Raw genomic sequence first — 18,584 nt, 5'->3', positions numbered from 1 at the left:
GCCAAAAGCCCTTAAGAACCCACAAAACAAAAATAACAAATAGTATGGTTACCACGATGATTTCCCCAACATCCATTTTACACAACACACATGGAGACTTAAGTTTGAGATTAATGAATTGTACTTTAACAACTAAGTCTAGGTAAGTTTTTTTTCTCTGATGTTTCCTGTAAATAAATAACGTGTATTTTGTATGTTAAATCATAGAAAGTTTTAGTTAGGGATAAAATGTTAATAAAATGCAACATGTGAAAGCTTTGACGCCAAAAGATAGAGTTTGTTCTCAATTGTTAGTCAACTTCACCATTGATAAGTAGTTTAAGTACCAATGAAACCCAAAATTATTGGGGCTATTGGTAGTTAAGTTTATAGAGTTTGTTAGATTTTAAAAGTTGAAAGATTTGTTAAGTGCTATGAGATTTAAATATAATAAAATTTTATGAAAATATTACACTGTAATGATTTTAAAAATTTGATGGATATATGCATTGTTTTTATATAAGTTAATTTTTTAGAATCCAAATTTTATGAACAGTAAATTTCGAGAATTATAATTAAAAGTATTTTTTTGGTAAAGAAAAATTAAAAGTATAAATGATAGTGTAGTGATTTTAATAATTTAATGGATGTATCCAAAGTTTTGTTAAACATTAAACTTTAGTAGAATCATAGAACCAATAAACCAAAACTTTTTAAATAACAATGAATTATGCATGTAATTAAACAATCACACGAATAGCTCTAGATTTTGGTAATAATTAACATGTAAGAAAGGCAAAATCTATAAACGAATAATAGAATCTTAAAATTTTAACAATAATTTCAAATCCAATTATTCAGTAACGTCCTAAAGTTAGTGAAAAAAAAAGAAGCGAACCGACCAAACCAAATTGATTTCGAACCGAACGGTGACATTGCAAATTGATTTCGGTGCTTGGTGTTGGTCGGACCTGAACCGAACTGTGACGCATATTCCCGGTATCTCCGTATCTTAGGTGTTTTGACCAAAATACCCTCATCCTTCTCCAAGCAAGTTTAGGGTTTCTCCAAAGACTTTTCCTTTTGCCCCTTTCTCTCCCATGTCGATCTCAATTCGCAATCCATTCCCCTCCAAGAGAGATGAACATTGATGCTAGAGTCGGTATGGCGGTGGACGGAGCACAGAGCGCTCTCAATTCCGCCGCCGCCGTGCGTACCACCGTCGCAGACGCCGGAGCCTTGAGTTTATCACAGAAACAGCCGCCTCAGCCGCGTTTCGGCACCGTCGAGAATCTCCTCGCCGGAGGTATCGCCGGCGCTTTCAGCAAGACGTGCACCGCTCCTCTAGCTCGCCTCACCATCTTGTTTCAGGTCTCAAGTTTCACTCTTTTGAGCTTTGTTGCTTTGCACATATTAATGGGTTGTTTGAGCTTTTGCTGTTTGGTTATTACCGTTAACATTGTGTTTTGTCTTTACAACTTATTGTCTCTAAGCTTTGTTGTCTCTTTCAGCTGCAAGGAATGCAATCAGAAGCTGCTGTGTTGAGCAAGCCGAGTTTGTGGCGTGAAGCTTCTCGTATCCTCAACGAGGAAGGAGTTAGAGCCTTTTGGAAAGGGAATATGGTTACAGTAGCTCACAGGCTTCCTTATTCAGCACTGAACTTCTATGCATATGAGAAATATAATAAAGTGAGTTGCTTTGTTGCATTTTATCATGATTTGTCACTCAGTCTTACTGACACAATACTGTTTTTGTTTTTGCAGTTTTTCTATTCGAATCCAATCTTACAGAGTTATTTAGGGAATGGGAGTAGCAGCCCGTTTGTGCACTTTGTTAGTGGTGGCTTGGCTGGAATTACAGCTGCTTCTGCTACTTATCCTCTTGATCTTGTTAGGACACGTCTTGCTGCACAGGTTTTGATTCTGACAAGTGTCTCTTTTGCCTGTCTGTGACCTGAATGACTTACGTTTGTTCCCTTTCCAGAGAAATACAATGTATTATCAGGGTATTGGGCATGCCTTCCGTACCATATGCAGAGAGGAGGGCTTGTTGGGTTTGTATAAAGGACTTGGTGCTACTATGTTGGTAAGCTTTCCTTTCTTCTCTTGTGTCATATGCTAAGTGTGTTGTTGATTGTTAAGTTGTCAACTGCTTCGTGGTACGTCTTTTTATCTGATTCAGGGTGTTGGGCCAACGCTTGCAATCAACTTTGCTACGTACGAGTCTTTGAAATCGTTTTGGCTATCTCATAGGCCAGATGATTCAACATTGATTATTAGTCTTGGTTGTGGAAGTCTAGCTGGTGTTGCTTCTTCAACAGGTTTGTTATTCGATGTTGACCTTCTCTCTAAACCATTTCAGTTGACTAATTTTTTGATGCTCATAACGTGTAGCTACGTTCCCATTGGATCTTGTGAGAAGGAGAAAGCAAGTGGAAGGAGCTGGTGGAAGAGCGAGAGTGTACAACACTGGACTTTTCGGAACATTCAAACACATATTCAAGTCAGAAGGCATGAGAGGGCTGTACAGAGGATTATTGCCTGAATATTACAAAGTGGTTCCAGGCGTTGGCATCACCTTCATGGTATACGAGAGCTTGAAAACTCTCTTATGTCCTCCTCCTGCCCCTTAGAGGAGTTTTAGTACTTTATTAGGAGAAGAAAGATAACATCATTTTTGTTTCCCCCCTTTGGTAGTAAATTTTACTTTTCTTACTACTACTACTACAACCACCGTGGAGTGTATAGGTTTGAGTTGCATTTGAGCGTTAAGTAACATTCAAATGCATTATCCTTTACACTTGTCTTTCCCACGCGAGCAATCTCCTGACATCACAGTTTTGTATTGTTATTGTCTGTTTCTTGATCTTAAACATTTTACACTTTATATACAGCAAGTTTTGTTTTGTTTGCTTTTTGCTACGTTTTTTATTTGTAATAGTGACACAGATGGCTTCAAGAAGAGAATCTTACTAAACAAAATCTTGAAAGTTTCTCTATCATTACACTCGAGAACACTTGTTAACTCACTAACAAAATAATATGTTTAACGCTCAAGAACTCAAATCCGCTTAGAAATTTCTCACTAAGAACTCAAAACACTAAGATCTCTAAACCTATCTTTGATGAAAAGCATTCATAATTAGACCAACAAGAAGGTAACTAGGCAGAGGTTCTGAGCAAGAAGATGCTGAGTTCTTGAGCCGAGTTAGCATCCGGGTTGATGAGATGAAAAGACTCAGAGTCAGAGCTACCAACAACGTGCTCGTAGTTGGCCCTCATATACATAACCTCGTCAGAATCCGCTTCCCCCGACCCGGAACCAGACGGCAACACCCCCGCACCAACAGTCATCGACTCAAGCTTCTTCAACATCACTCTCGTCTCGTCCTTGGCGCTCCTCCTCACAGCAAACCCAAGCTTCCTCCCGTTGCAGAACATGGTCCAAACGGGCACGGATCTCAAGAGGCAAGACTTCAACTCGGGCCGGGTCGGACACTCAAGAGCCACGCGAACGAGACCCGAACCCATCTCGTGAACAAGCTGGCTCGTCGCGATGGAGAGCTCGAGGAGAAGGAGAGGTTTGACTGAGAGACGGTCGTGCTGCACGCAGAACCACACGTGTCCCTTTCTCCTCCCGAAAAGCGTACCGATGACCATCGTCTTCGAGGGTCTCGGCGGCTGCGTCGCGACGGAGAGGTAGTCGGAGTCGGAATCAACGGCGGCGGCGAAGGATGTGGCCTCGGAGGAAGAGGCGGAGGAAGAAGCGGAGTCTTGGACGTCGATGTCGTCTCTGAGGGAAGTGCTGAGACGTTTCTTGGAGACTGGTCCGGTGGATGGCGACGCGGCGGTTGGATTCGTCGGAGGTGAGACGCACGGGAGGAGGTAGCGACGGAGAACGTCGAGCTTCGTCATCCTTCTTTCTCTCTCTTGAAAGGTAAAAGGGTCAAACGGAGGTTTCAGAGTTGCAGAGACAAGTCTCTGTGTTCTTGTCTGTGTGCTTTTTATAAAGAAAGGCGGGAGACAAGATAATATCCGTTGTGGCTTTGACTGGTTTGACTGTTACTACACGTGGCTTTTTGTTTACTTGCCACGTGGAAAGTGTTGAAAAGATTCTATTACGATGTACCGAAAGGTTATTGGTTGAATGGGGCTTTTTCTTTGGCACGTTTATTAACCAAACATTTAATGACTTGAATTCAATTTTTGTGTTTCGTTGCTGTGAGTTAAACCGTACGGTTTTCTGAACCATATTCATTTATTCACTGCCCCCGAACGTTCGAAATTGATAGTAAAGGAGTTATGTTGTGTGTGGATTTCAAGAAAAAATTGGTCACTAATAGAGCATTATTTGTGTTTCACTTCGAAAAAGAGAAATCATTACTACTCCCTCTGTTTTCAAATGTAGGTAGTTTTAGCAAAAAAAAATTATTTCACAATATAAGTAGTTTACATATTTCAATGCACCTTTTTTATTTATTAGATATTGTGTGACCAATAAAATAATGTTAAACTTTTTATAATTGGTTGAATTAATTGATTAAATGATATATTTTTTTAGATAACAACTTTCTAAATATTTGTACTTTTAAGTAAAACTACTTATAATTAAAAACAGAGGGAGTATATTATTTAATGCTTTCGTTTCACAAGAAAATTGCTTTAGAACATCATTTAATATGCCAATTAAAAACTACTCCCTTTATTTTTTTTATTGTAAGTAGTTTTAGACGAATGCACAAATATTAAAAAAATTATTATTTTTTTTAAAAGTAACATTTGATATATTATTTGATTGGTAACACTACATCCAATAAACATAAAAGTTACTTAAAATTATGAAAACTACTTATATTTTGAAACAAACAAATTTTACTTAAACTATTTCCGATAAAAATACAGAGGGAGTATACAGTGATAAAACGAGAATGTACATATAATTAGTATGGGAGAGATTCTTTGGTGCTAATAATGAGTGATGACAGCCCTAGAAATTAACAATGTGTTGACTTTTAAATTTACTTTTGATAGTATTGCCGATTATGGCCTTGAGGGTTTCGAATTTCTTTGAAAAAACTATGTTAACTATAGTTGTACTAAAAATAATTTAAGATTCGTTTAATATTTGAGAAAATAAAATATAATGAAGCAAAAATAATAAATCCTAAAACTGTATATAAAATATAAAGTTATTTTTTTGGTTACTGTTGCTAATTCATAGTCTAATTATCGTCTGGTTTTGTTGTAGTCATGATTATTCAGTCTTGTCTTTCATAATTTTGAAAATAATTTTGAAGACAATTTTCAGTTACAGTACTTCTTAGTATTTTATTTGACCGTATTTATTGTGTGTATCACACAGACCAAATGTCACAACATTAGACAAAGTGAAACAGAAAACACTTTATTCATATATTGCAGCAAATAATGCATATTCATATATAGTCCAACAACATAGATTATTCAGGTTACATAGTTCACATTTCTCCTCTACAAAGGTAAGTGAAAACATTTATTTTAAAATCTCAAGAACTTCTCATCATTTTGATCTTAAAAGATCCAAGCCGGAGTTAAAATCTTCAAGGAACAATGTAACCTGCAAACACATATCAAGACATGTAAAAGGTAAGTCAAGAAGTTCATATATTATACACTTTACTTATGAGACTTAGAAGAATCGAATCCATACGTCCACATCGCTTGCCAGCTGGGCGGTTGCGGATGTTACAACGTTTGGGAATAGCGATTGCAACTCCAGGATTGATTCAATGGAAACCAATGTGATTAGAAGATTCATCAAAGCCAATGCAGTAAACTTACAACACTTCATGCTTCTTCTTGTTTTGTTTGTGTCTTAAGACTCTTACTGCTTTGATGATTCTTATATAGTAAACCATGTTTAGTGGGGTGGTTGTGTTTTAGTGACGTGTTCCGTTGATAATGGATCTTAAAATCTTTCTCATTATGTAATCATCTTTCTTTTTTTTTTTTTTGGGTTACTTCGATTTAGATTTCACCATCTGTTTTGTGTCTAAGTCGTTTGATCTCTTGAGTCTTTGGATTTGCCTCTCTTTTCTCGCCCTTGATGAATGATGTTTCCACCATCTTGCTCTCTCTAGAAACATTTCACTTTAATCTATGATAGAACAAAGAACATGTTACAACATTCATCACACTGATCATATCCCTCAAAGTCCCTCGAGATCCAAAAGAATAAGAATACATGTGATTTTGATGTATAAATACTTACATTTTTCTCTGTTTTAGGTAGGAAAAAAAAAACAGGAGAAGAAACAAGAGAAGCCAAACAGAGTAAATGGTTATGGTTGTTTGTTCATCGTGGCTGATGATGACACCTGAGAACCTGAGCTTCTTCTTTGTGATTGCAGATGGTTTTAGTCTTCTGCTGAGACGATACCTATCTGAGTTTGTGAGAGACGATGGCGGATTTAGAATCAGCATTGGTGCTTCTACTAGAAGGAATACCAGCAAACGCACCGCTTTTGAGTATTGGTTTCCCGCGTTCTCTATGTCCTCCATAACCTCATTAACCTGCAGTAAAAGCCACAACCACTATAGGAGTTGAACCTTTTGTGTGTTTATATATGAGAATGAAGTTAGATTCTTTAGATTTGAATTGTTTCATCAAAACTCACTCCACCAAGTTTTCCAAGATCAAGGGCTGCTTCAAATATTGTCTCCATTGCATCATTGTATTCCCTACAACCAAGTAGATGAAAACATTTGAAGAGAGCATAAGTGTTTCCTCTTTTACAAAGAGAAAAAACATACATACTAGGTTTGATACTCTTGGCAAGTTCTTCAGCAAGCTCAATCTCTTGGATAAAACTGCCTCTGAATCTGACAGGAGATCTCCTCTGATCCAGCATGGCTAGGATTTTATCTATGCAAAGAATATTGAAAAGAAAATGATTAGAAACTGATGTTGTCTGGCAAATAGCACGGTGATAACCACATAAACAGTGTAAAGTTTGGTTACCCTTTCATGGACTAGTTCTGCAATTGTTGCTGCACACGAGCTGAGTCTTGCTATCCACTCGCTGGTTGGTTCTACTAATATCTGGAAGTAAGTTCTGTTGATGTCAAAAGACTAGATTCAGTGTCTATTCTCTCAACTTTGGCATCAAATGTTAAAAACCAGTGGACGATTGCAATGAGGAGGTCCTTTTCAAATGTGAAGAAGGGAGTTTACTCCAACACCAAATGTACTTTCCCAGGAGATTTACATCAAAAGAGCCCAAAACAAAAGACATTCAAATTGAAACAGTTTTTGGTTTTTGTTTCTCTAAAAACTATTTTTTTACCAATCAAGTTTTTTAGAAAATAGATTCCCTAAATTGTAGGGAAACCAAATTTTGAAAATAACTACTCCTCCTTAACAAAAACCAGAATCTATGTTTCCTTGGTTTTTCACCAATGCACGTGAATTTACTTTTTTCTTCTTCTTTTCTTTTGTTAAAATTAATGCATTAATATAGCAAAACAATCTCTATATAAATTGAACGGCTCAAACATTAGTTATTCTAACTTTGTAGTTGAATAAAAATAATTTATCTGACATCTAAAATCTAATTAAGAAAAATATATTTATTTTATCAAATTTTGAAGCATTGTTTAGGTAAATTATTTAATAATGTTTTAACTAATATTTTACCATACACAATTGTATAAAATATAACTGAAGTTGTTATAAAGCTATACGTACTATATATTTATTGCACTATAAATTAAATTTTTATTTGAGAACTTTAGCTATTAATATATTCAAATTACATAAATTTATATACTTATCATAGTGTTAAAATATATTTAAATTTTGTTAGTTTTTTTTTTGAAAATAAAAATCAACTATTTTATGTTTAAACATAGAAATAAATTTTATGTTTATGTTTAAACATAAATTATATTTTCTTTTACCGTTTTTGAAATAAATATTTTACTACTGATAATATTTTCATTTCATTATTTTATAAATAAAAATTAAAAACTAAAATCTAAAATCTAAAATCACCATTCATGTTTTTCAAGAAACTAAAATCTACTGCAAAACCAAAATCTAAAATCTAAAAACCAAAAACCAAAAACTAAAAACCAAAAACCAAAATCCAAAATCTAGAAACCAAACAAACAAGACTACTCAACAAACAATCATCACCATATAAGCTGAAAGGATTGAACTTTGGATGTGTAAACCTCGATCATGTCGCCAACAACACGTTCTGAGCCATTTTACTCGTCCGACAGACTTAACCCGGCTCCAATAATCTAGAGAGGAACGAAAAAATTGAGTCTTTATTCAACGACCCGTCGGGTAACAAAGGATCCGATTGCGCGGATTTGGATAATCAGGATGTAGTAGCAGAAGAAGGTTAATTAAATGTAATGTAATGTTTATTTTAGAATCTTCATTTATTTGGTTTATATGATAAGATCGGGCGATTATTTAATTATCGATTGATGTGATTGTTTTGTTAAGATTATGATTTAATGGGACATTCTACCATAATGTTATCATAAAGTTCAAAGAATAAGACTATATTAACTCATAAATAGACGATATCCAAACACCATATATAAAATATATACAGTAAAGATACAAATTAATAATGTTAAATTTATAAATTATTAATTTATAAACTTTTTTAAAAAAATATACATTTCGAAGTAAATTTTATGTTAAAAAGAATTGTTCTTTAAAGTATATGTTGATTAAATTTTACATATAATTTTTTAGTTATTCTTATTCCATTAGTAGATATATACAAATATGTACCTTAAATATAAATATATTTTAAAGTGTAAAGTGAAAAATAACATCAAAATATATTAAAATTGTGAATAGAAAATAAAAAGACAATATTTTGTTTATTTATATACTTCATATATATTAATAATTAATTCTATTTATATTTACATAAAGTATTTTAAAAAAATATTAATTTATTATTTTGTTATCTTATCATATTTATTGTCCATTCAAAATAAAGATACATGTACTGGATTGTTAAAACTATTTTTTATTAATAAAACAATACATTTAATAGTTTATTGAATATTAAATTATAGAGTTTCTCTATAAGAATCAAAGTGTTATTCTATATATATACGCATTTTATCTGAGGTTTGACTATATATTTATATTTCTTAGTAAAAATGTTGGTGATTACGTGCCTGCGCATTTCTTCTCATGGTCAAGACTGTGTGCCAACGATTGAATGTATGAACCAATTGGGATTCAAGTCCAGTTGACCGTGTCAAACCGTCATACATTTCTTCAAAGCTAGTACGCAAGCAACTTCTACTTCTCAAGTTTTACCCGTAATGAAAAACCATTGAACATGGAATAATCAAAGTCTAAGTCAGTATAAACTTAACACGTTATCTGTCTGCAGCAACAAAGTACATATATATACAAATATCTAGGATAATTATACGTGCCGATTTTGTTTATAAGGATGGAGACTTTTGTAATCATCATCATAGCTTTCGCTTCTACTTTTGCTGTTTTTATATTTCTTGCGGTTTTGACTGGAAGCGGGCTAAAAGGTGGAGGTGGTGGCGACGGAGGAGGTGGAGATGGGGGAGGAGAGGATGGAGGCGGTGGGGATGTGGAGTTGGGTGGTGGAGGAAACGGAGGTGGCTTTGGCGGTGATGGAGGTTTAACAGGTGGTTCTGATTTTGGTGGCCATGGAGGGGTTTGGAGTCATGGTGGTGGAGGTGACGGAGGTTTTGGCGGTGGCGGCGGTGGAGGTGGTGGATTTGGTGGTGATGGAGGTGGTGGTGGTGGTGGTGGTGGTGGAGGAGGAGGAGGAGGAGGTTTTTGAGCTAGCTTGTGTTTGTTCTATTTTTGAAATATCTAGCTTGTGTCAGTTTCTTTCCTATCATATTTTCAAAAGTTGATGATAATATGGAAAATTGCTAGTGATAAGCACTAAAAATTAAGTAGTGCGATTTGTTGATTATTTATGTATATTACTAGGTGTTTTAAGCATAAAAACCATTCCTTAGAATTCAAGTCCAGTTCAATCCATCTAAATCTTTAATTAGACAAATAAAAAATATAACCACATGTAATCATTATACATATTTTTAGTAACAGATTGATCATAGTTGGCATCAACGACTTCGAACATTTACTACATATATAAAAGAGAGGAATTTTATACATGTCAAACATATTAATAATAGAGCTTAACATTCGCACGCAATATGAACCTTTCTAGTCTAAAAAAGAACCTTTCAATACGTAAACATAGTTTCAAAAAAAATAAACGTAAACATATAAACTTCATAAAGACGTTATTTGTCTATAGGGAAACCTCAGCAAGACAAGAAAAAAGAATAATATATACATTTTAGTGGGGATAACTAAATGTGGAGATTTTGATCAAAAAAAAAAACTAAATGTGGAGATTTTGCTTAAGATTGAGATTTGGGTAATATTTATCATAGCTGCTGCTTCTTTTGTTGGTGTTTTCATATATTTTTGTGGCCTTAGCTGGGGGTGGTGATGGAAGAGGTGGGGGAGGAGGAGAGAATGGTTCTCATAAAATTAATTTGTTTATGAGAACAAGTTGAGAAAAGTTTTTATTAATCGAAACAACACGTAAACATGAGTATTTGTTTAAATAAAATAATACCGAAAATGCAAAAATGTAGGGCTATACAAAAGGAAGTATAAGTAATTGGATTTAATTTTTTCGTGTGATTTTGGTTTAATAAGATAGATTAGCCAAAGACTTGTCAGATATTCAATCATCTCCTCAACTCTTCCACGCATGAATCAATAAGGAAACTTTGTTTTTTGAAACTTAGATCAATAAGGAAACTTTAACCAACGTTCTGGAATTTTAACAACACAATTAGCTTAATTTACTCTCGCAGGGTTAAACCCTATGTATTAAAATTCTATAAACTAAGCTCCATTGAATTTCAGATTCTAAACAACCATATTTAATATGTTTACAAGTTTCTTAACATCAACTTCCGCTAGCTACAAATATTTATTCATCTAAGTTTGTTTCAGACTTTTAAACTATCACTTTCGATGTATTAAACAATTTATATATGATTTTTCATTTTAAAAAATAATTAGACAACGAATTGTCAGATATTTAGCGAACTCCTCAACTCTACCACATATTACGAGTTATTATACATAGCTTTTAAAAAAATAGTGGACACATTTTTTTTTTCGTTTATAACACGACTAAACGAAAGTTCTATTACAGTGTTTGAATTGGTCTAAGAAGTGTTCCTTTGATTATTTTAAAGTTCCATTTGTAATTTTTTTTTTGAGAAAGCCATTTGTTAATTTTTAAATCTACTCTTCGCTTAGTGATCAATTAACAATGGCAATGACCGAGTAAAAATACTATTTAAAACCTGTAATATCCGTAGGTGCACTAGCTACCTTTCCATACGAATGTTAGTGTTAGTATTCATGTCTAAATTAATTAGTCAACGACTTGTGAAGATGATAAGTCAACTCATCTACTTTTCAACATTTTCGGAGATGTTCTCTACGAGTGTAAAGTTGTCTATGATTAATATTTTTTTTATTATATATGTTCTCTACGAGTGTAAAGATGTCTATGATTAATATATTTTATTACTAAAATCTATTGGTGAAAATTAGGATTGGCTAAAATATCCGTAAATTTTGATTCAATTCGTTGTTTGTTTTGATTCGAACTAAAAATTCTAGATATCCGTAACTCTACGAAACAAAACAAATACTAATATGTAACATCCGTAAAAAAATAAAACAAATCACAAATTCTAATATTTTTAAGAACGGATACCCGATCCAATCATATATATGCATATATATACACATATTTTTAAAAAATTATATGTAACGTATATAAATATTATATTTTGTATAAGTTTTACATTTTTTGTTATATTAGTTATTAGAATTTTTTAAAAGTAAATATCTGTTTTGGTAATAAAAATAGTATTTTATATTATTTTTGGATATTTATTTATTTATTTGTCGAATCGAATCGGATATCCGGTTAAAATCTACAAAAATCTGAATATCCAAAACACCGAATATTTAGGTGAACGGATACCCGATCCAATCATATATATACATATATATACACATATATGCACAAATACTAATATTTTTAGGAAAGGAATTTCTCAGTTTGGTGAACCTTCACATAATTAATTTCCTTTGCAAAGGAGTCTTCTGGGTGGCAGCTAGCACGCGTCCGAGCTCGTTGTGTTATGTATCTTGGAATTGATGGCTTGGACCCCACTCTACAAGTCGGCGACTTGCCTCTTGGTTTCTTGACCAACTTCTCGTGCCATAGGAGGACAAAGAACTCTCCTTGGCGTTTATTCACCATTGGTAGCTGCAGATTAGTAGCTGCATGAGGTGTGAGAGCGGCATATATCACGTTGAGGCGTTCGCTAGTTGCCTTGTTGGCTTCATCCTGCTTCGTGAAGTGCTCCATCATATCGTTCATCATCTACATCATGACAGCCATATCGGCTCTCAGTTGGGTTGCTCATGTGTTTGTGGGAACCATGGTGATCGATTGTCGACTTTATTTTCAAAAACTTTCTTCAGACGGTGTCAATTGTTTAATCTGAATTTGAAGCAATATATAAATTTGAGGTAGGTTTGATTAAAAATTGTTTATTAATGATCAGATGTGAATACAAAGAGATTTGAATAAATTTGATGTGTAAAAGAAAAATTAGCAAGAACAATGAAAATTATGTAAACCCTAGTTATTGTGCTGTGTCTCCCAAGTGTTTCGACTTTCGAATGTCCTTACTTGATTCAACTCTTCTACTTATATATTCGATAGCCTTCTAATTATACCTTTAAATCGGCATAAACCCAATCGACTTGGGTGGAGAGGTCTGTTTATTCGATAGGTCTATTGAAAGATGTAATCCATCTTTAATACCTGGCTCCAAAACACATAAGTAAATAAAAATTTCCTTACTTTCCTCGTCATTTTGTTTCGATTTTTTATTATCAACTCTTTACTATTCGTTAAACGTTTTGGATACGTATCTGGTTTAGAATATTTCTACTCATTTTCATTTTTTTTCTCTTATGTATTCATTGCAATGAGTTACCACTTGATCACAAAAAATAGTTATATCACCTGATTACCATTTCAGACAATTTCCTAGAAACTACGTACCCTGTGATATAATATATATATATAACAAGGTTTATCCTCTCTAGTCCTATCATTCTCAAGAAGTAAAAGAGAGAGAGAAAGAAGAACGAAAGAACTAAAACAAGAAACTTTGAGATATGTCTCCGTCGAAAGCGGAAGAAGTAGTCCAACATATCCACCCATTAACGAAAGTTGACGGGGTTGGAAGGTACATATGCGATGGCTGTAAAACCGAAGGCTTTGGGAGGACCTACCGTTGCTCCTCTTGCAACTACGATCTTCACGAGTACTGTGCCACGTGTCCGCCTACCCTCCTCAGCATGTATCATGCACAGCACGAGCTCCGGTTAATCCACGACAGACGTGGGTGCGACATCTGCGACGAAACGACCGACGGGTTGTTTTACCAATGCGAGCCTTGCGGCTTCGACGTCCATCCTCTCTGCACCCAGCAGCCTCCGAAAGTGAGCCACAGTACAGATCAAGGTGAGGTTCAAGAACTCATTGAGGTTCAAGAACTCGGTGAGTTTCAAGAACTCGGTGAGGTTCAAGAACCCCGTGAGGTTCAAGAGCCCTGTGAGGTTCAAGAACCCGATGAGGTTGAAGAACCCGGTGAGGTTGAAGAACCCGATCCGGACAGACTAAGAAAAAGGGATGTAATGTATATAGGCGCTCGAGTTGCCTGGGCTTGTATGACGGGGGATGTCGCTGGGGTCATATCTGCCTTCCAGCTTTGAAATGGCATGTTTATAACATCCTGCCATTATTACACCTATGTCCCTTATTTCTCTATCTTTTCTGATCGCTTTCTTTTTCGTTTTATGCAATGTAATTTTTGTTGTCAACTGTGTTTTATAAACTATATTAATTTTTTTTACCTTGGCGGGACATGTTAAACTAACGGCCAATGTTCAAAAGTGATCGAATGATTACATGTTCAATATTATTTAAAGGACAAACGGAGGAGTTCTTTGGCAGCTTTATTACACTTTCAACAGTACCATAGAAGAGAGGAAACGCTCTGGGATGATATTCACAATAAGCCATGGGTGATCAGTGGAGATGCGATCTTAATTGGTGCAACAAAGGAGAAAATGCCCTAATCTGTAAGAAGCGATCGGGTTTTGACTTTGATAAATGACTTTAAAAATTGTAGATATACAAATACAAAATGCTTATATTTTCTAAAATTAACTACTTTTTATAAAATTGATTTCTACTATTTTCTGTCAAATATGCTTTATGTTAATTTTGTTACTATTGTGCTAGAGCATGAAAAATTATAATGGGTTTAATTTAAATATTTAACATCGAGCCCTACTCCTTTTTCTTTTAGAACTTACAAGTAAAGATGGTTCATGAAAATTGAGAATGTTGCTTCTAATATGAGACGTAAAAATCATCATGCATGGGTGATGGCTATGATGTATCTGATTGTGATCACAAAAGATAGGGAAGTCAAGTTTAGGTGAGAGTCTGGGTTTGCGCCATGCATCGATGCTACAGGACTGTCTTAGACTGAAATGGCAACTGTGAACAAAAAAGCAAGAATGTGTTAGTTTTATGCACCGGAAGACAAACACCTTACCTAATACATAAAACCTATGATACAAAGAATGCATAACCTGAATTTGACTGTCCTGTAAAAGGGGTTCCGTCAGTCACAAGTTGAAATAAGATAGCACCAATACTCCAGAGATCTGCCTGTGTTTTAAAGTTAGATTGTAAAGAGATTATACTAAGAGAAATGTCTAGTTAGCTTAGTAAAAAAGAGGTCTAACCTTTGCATCATACTTCCGAAGTCTCACAATCTCTGGGGCCATATACAATGGTGAAACGCATAATGTTTCTGCAAGCCTCATAGGTTGCAAAGATCTGCATTACAATAGGTGTGATGGTAGCAGAATCCACAATAAAAAAAAAAAAAAAAAGGAACGAAAGTACCATATTATAAACTCAAAAGCAGTTCCACCCAGTCCAAACCTGGTCCTGGTCCTGGTCCCATAAAGTGGTCCAGACTAGTCAAAAGACATTCAACAAGCCTAGTCAAAGCTCAATTCAGAAACAGAGAGAAACAGAGTAACGGCAAAAAAACATTGCGTTGAAGCTGAAAGGATTGAATTTTTAACTTTAGATGTGTAACCACGACCACGTCGAGCAAACGGATGAAGTTGGGATGATTGATCCTCTGAGGATAAAAATCTCAGACATGAGACTGTCCTGAAACTTCTTGTCAAGCCTGGCCATAGATATCTTCTTGATAGCCACATGAGTCCCGTGAACAACGAATGCTTCGCCTCCCAAAGCACCGAAAATGAACCCGATCCGATATGCATATGTCGACCCACCAAGTAGTCGCCGACAGCACGCCCGCTCTGAGACATTTTACTCCGACAAACTTAAACCGGCTCCGAGAATCTAGAGAGGAACGAAAAAAATTGAATCTTTATGGAATTTTAACGATTGAAAAGGATCCTATTGGACGTATTTGGATAATAAGGAGAAGAAGATTAATGAAATTAAATGAAATGTTTATTCAAGAAATCTTCATTTATTTGGTTTATACGATAAGATCGGGCGATTATTTAATTATTGATTGATGTGATTGTTTTATTAAGATTATGGTTTAGTGAGACATTCTACCATAACGTTATCATAAAATTCAAAGAATAAGACTATATTAACCCATAAATAGACGATATTCAAACACCATATATAAAATATATACAGTAAAAATACAAATTAATAATGTTAAAATTACAAATTATTAATTTATAGATTTTTTATTAATTTTTTTATACATTTCGAAGTATATTTTTATGTTAAAAAGAATTGATCTTTAAAGTATGTATTGATTAAATTTTACATATAAAACTTTTACTTGCTTTTATTCGATTATTAAATATATAAAACTATCTACCATAAATGAAAAATAGTATAAAAATATTATAAAATTATGAATAGAAATTAAAATACAATATTTGTTTTTATTTATATACTTTATATGTACTAATTAATTTATATTTATATTGAAATTATATATTAACATGAAGTGTTTTTTTTAATTAATTTATTATTTTGTTATCTTGTCATATTGTACTATACTATGTATTGTCCAATTCAAAATTATTTTTTATTAATATAATATATTTATTAATTTATTGAATATTAACATTAATTTTGCATATTTTCTATATACAAACATCATTACTCATATACCTAACCATATTTCAACCAATAGAAAAATAAACTGAAAAATAAAATTAATAAATTATGCATTAAAAATGCTAAAACAACACTTATTTGCAACAAAAAAATTTCACTACAATGACACTTAATGTGAAACAATGGACTATTGTTTAATGAATTATTTATTAATTATTTAAAATAAAAACTAAAAGATTTTTATAAAATTTTAATATATTAAAATATAATATATTTTATTTTATTTTTTTAATAATCATGTTTTCAATTTTAATTTTAGATTATCGTTTTGTATTTTTAAAAATATAACAAGCTTAGTTAACAACTTATTGTAAAACCTAGTCAGTAAAATTAAGTAAAAATATTTTTGAAAAATATAATCCGTCTATTTAAATTGTTTCTCATTAATTTTAGCATTTGTATATATATATATATATATATTTCTAATTGAAATGAGTTAATCCAACCATTTAATCCTTTTCAGATTGTTAACATTTTGTTTTAAATATTTTTGTAATAAAAATGAGATAATTCATTCTTTTAAATATTTTGCATGTTTGATCGAAAACCCCCATATTCGTAAAACATCAGCTGTAACCGACTCACCATATAATTAACTGTAAGACAAGCACATAATTTTTTTTTTGGTAATCAAGACAAGCACATAATTTCTTACGAGTATACGAAAACATCCATATATATAGTTTTATACAACTAAACCCCCTTGAAATAAACACATGAAAGTCACGAGACCACCCTTTGGTTAAAATCCCACGCTTAGAGAATCAATCTCCCCACCCCGATTATTACATCAGGTTTATTCGATCATTCCAAGCACTCATAAAAATATCAGACACTAAGCCTAATCATGTAGTAATTACAAAGTCACGAACCCTTTCCGTCACGCGCATCTTCAGGTTCCCTTGGAAGCGCGTTCGCATCATGTCACGACCCGACGATGACCGGGTGACTGGACTCCAGTGGAAACAGCAAACGTAGTGGTCGTGGTTGTGGTCTTTGACGATGCCATATTGGAAGACGATCCAAGACCCGACACTTCGAAATCGGATCTCTCGAACCGGCTTGAATCACCCGGTAAACGAACGTAGTAAGAAGAAGAAAGCGACGAGTCGTCGCCATAACGGATTTGCATGAAGGCTCTGTAAACAAACGGTATAAGACCCTCCATTTGTGCTATAGTTATAACAGCTCAAGAAACAGAACCGTTTGGTCTTATAGGAAGATCGGAATGTTTTTTTTTTAGGAAGATCGGAATTGCCACGTGGTATTTCTTGATTATGTTGCTGTAACAACACGTTTTCGTACGTCATTGAGTTGTTATATGATATTGAAGGTTAATAAGAGAAGCAACCTTTGAATGTGAAATTAGCTACAGGAAGAATCTGAAAGCTACATTCGACCTGATATGAAACCACGGCCGATCCAATGGGTTTATCTTCAACGGATAAATTAATTAAAATATACATTTATCCACACCCAATTTTAATATAATATTTTGCAGTTAGACCGCTGGAGAGTTGTAGATTTACAATGAATAAATTTATTCTACTGAATTTTTTTTTTTGGGTCAAATTCTACTGAATTATTTTGGAAAGATGGTACTATAAAATAAAAGATTCATTTTTGAATACTTATTCAAATGATGTTGTTGAAGTATACTATACCCCCTCCTCCCAATTTTAGTTTGACAAAACAAAATCCGTAATGTTTATATATTTATGTTAGGTTTTTAGAGACACCGAAACAAAATGATTTGTGGTTTTAAGACGATGTTGTAATCAGTGCCGGCCTTGAATATTTACAGACCGGAAGCAAAGTTATAAAAATAAGACTCTTTCATAAGTAGAAATATTAATTAATCTATTTTCAGTAAATGATATATATATATATATATATATATATATATATATATTAAAATGTATGTGTATGAAGAAAATGGTATTGTAGTCTATCAAACTCGTCACCTTGGATTCAAAAATAACCACGCTAACCACTGACTAGCTAAAGACTTTTGTAAGTAATTGGCTGGAAAATAACTTTACAAATTGAAGGCTGGAAGCTCAAGCTTCCACCGCTTCCGGTCAGGGCCGCTACTGGTTGTAATATACTTCTAATTAATGAATTTCAACCATTTTTTTGGTTAAATAATCCGAGACCGGATACACATGAGTTAGTTTCTTTTTGGAAGTGTCTCGCATTTTATAAAATC

The 18,584-nt window shown here is 33.7% G+C and overlaps 5 protein-coding genes across 6 annotated transcripts; 3 read left to right on the top strand and 2 right to left on the bottom strand.

Moving 5' to 3' along the window:
* Nucleotides 1-1,020: 1,020 nt before the first annotated feature.
* Nucleotides 1,021-2,885, top strand: LOC103865633 (mitochondrial substrate carrier family protein B). 2 transcript variants are annotated; one of them, XM_009143446.3, is made up of 6 exons: nucleotides 1,021-1,350; nucleotides 1,491-1,667; nucleotides 1,743-1,892; nucleotides 1,963-2,064; nucleotides 2,161-2,299; nucleotides 2,373-2,885. In XM_009143446.3, the coding sequence occupies exons 1-6, from the start codon at nucleotides 1,120-1,122 to the stop codon at nucleotides 2,609-2,611; spliced, it is 1,038 nt and encodes a 345-aa protein (XP_009141694.2). In that variant the 5' UTR covers nucleotides 1,021-1,119; the 3' UTR covers nucleotides 2,612-2,885. The 2 variants fall into 2 exon arrangements, with proteins under 2 accessions (XP_009141694.2, XP_018513677.2); XM_018658161.2 differs by having other exon boundaries at nucleotides 1,029-1,341; nucleotides 1,482-1,667.
* A 62-nt stretch (nucleotides 2,886-2,947) lies between these two features.
* LOC103865632 (protein MIZU-KUSSEI 1) lies at nucleotides 2,948-4,736 on the bottom strand. The gene has a single exon (XM_009143445.3). The coding sequence runs from the start codon at nucleotides 3,891-3,893 to the stop codon at nucleotides 3,141-3,143; it is 753 nt and encodes a 250-aa protein (XP_009141693.1). The 5' UTR covers nucleotides 3,894-4,736; the 3' UTR covers nucleotides 2,948-3,140.
* Nucleotides 4,737-4,791: 55 nt separating this feature from the next.
* On the top strand, nucleotides 4,792-14,027 carry LOC117133586. The gene is made up of 2 exons (XM_033290116.1): nucleotides 4,792-4,803; nucleotides 13,276-14,027. The coding sequence occupies exon 2, from the start codon at nucleotides 13,288-13,290 to the stop codon at nucleotides 13,885-13,887; it is 600 nt and encodes a 199-aa protein (XP_033146007.1). The 5' UTR covers nucleotides 4,792-4,803; nucleotides 13,276-13,287; the 3' UTR covers nucleotides 13,888-14,027.
* On the top strand, nucleotides 9,455-9,921 carry LOC103865993 (glycine-rich cell wall structural protein-like). Its single transcript, XM_033289414.1, has 2 exons — nucleotides 9,455-9,791; nucleotides 9,860-9,921. The coding sequence occupies exons 1-2, from the start codon at nucleotides 9,455-9,457 to the stop codon at nucleotides 9,919-9,921; spliced, it is 399 nt and encodes a 132-aa protein (XP_033145305.1).
* Nucleotides 14,028-16,990: 2,963 nt separating the features above from the next.
* LOC103865628 lies at nucleotides 16,991-17,588 on the bottom strand. Its single transcript, XM_009143444.3, has one exon. The coding sequence runs from the start codon at nucleotides 17,541-17,543 to the stop codon at nucleotides 17,295-17,297; it is 249 nt and encodes an 82-aa protein (XP_009141692.1). The 5' UTR covers nucleotides 17,544-17,588; the 3' UTR covers nucleotides 16,991-17,294.
* Between the last annotated feature and the right edge of the window lie 996 nt (nucleotides 17,589-18,584).

Source organism: Brassica rapa, chromosome A04, assembly GCF_000309985.2.
Source record: "Brassica rapa cultivar Chiifu-401-42 chromosome A04, CAAS_Brap_v3.01, whole genome shotgun sequence".
In the NCBI taxonomy this organism is placed as follows: Eukaryota; Viridiplantae; Streptophyta; class Magnoliopsida; order Brassicales; family Brassicaceae; genus Brassica; species Brassica rapa.
This window is presented reverse-complemented; position numbering and strand designations above follow the sequence as displayed.

Coding starts and splice junctions, on each gene's coding strand:
- LOC103865633 (XM_009143446.3), top strand. CDS start 1,120: ATGAACATTGATGCTAGAGTCGGTATGGCGGTGGACGGAGCACAGAGC. Junction 1,893..1,962: donor GGACACGTCTTGCTGCACAG/GTTTTGATTCTG, acceptor TTCCCTTTCCAG/AGAAATACAATGTATTATCA. Junction 2,065..2,160: donor GACTTGGTGCTACTATGTTG/GTAAGCTTTCCT, acceptor TATCTGATTCAG/GGTGTTGGGCCAACGCTTGC.
- LOC103865632 (XM_009143445.3), bottom strand. CDS start 3,893: ATGACGAAGCTCGACGTTCTCCGTCGCTACCTCCTCCCGTGCGTCTCA.
- LOC103865993 (XM_033289414.1), top strand. CDS start 9,455: ATGGAGACTTTTGTAATCATCATCATAGCTTTCGCTTCTACTTTTGCT. Junction 9,792..9,859: donor AGGTGGTGGTGGTGGTGGTG/GTGGTGGAGGAG, acceptor TGAAATATCTAG/CTTGTGTCAGTTTCTTTCCT.
- LOC117133586 (XM_033290116.1), top strand. CDS start 13,288: ATGTCTCCGTCGAAAGCGGAAGAAGTAGTCCAACATATCCACCCATTA.
- LOC103865628 (XM_009143444.3), bottom strand. CDS start 17,543: ATGGAGGGTCTTATACCGTTTGTTTACAGAGCCTTCATGCAAATCCGT.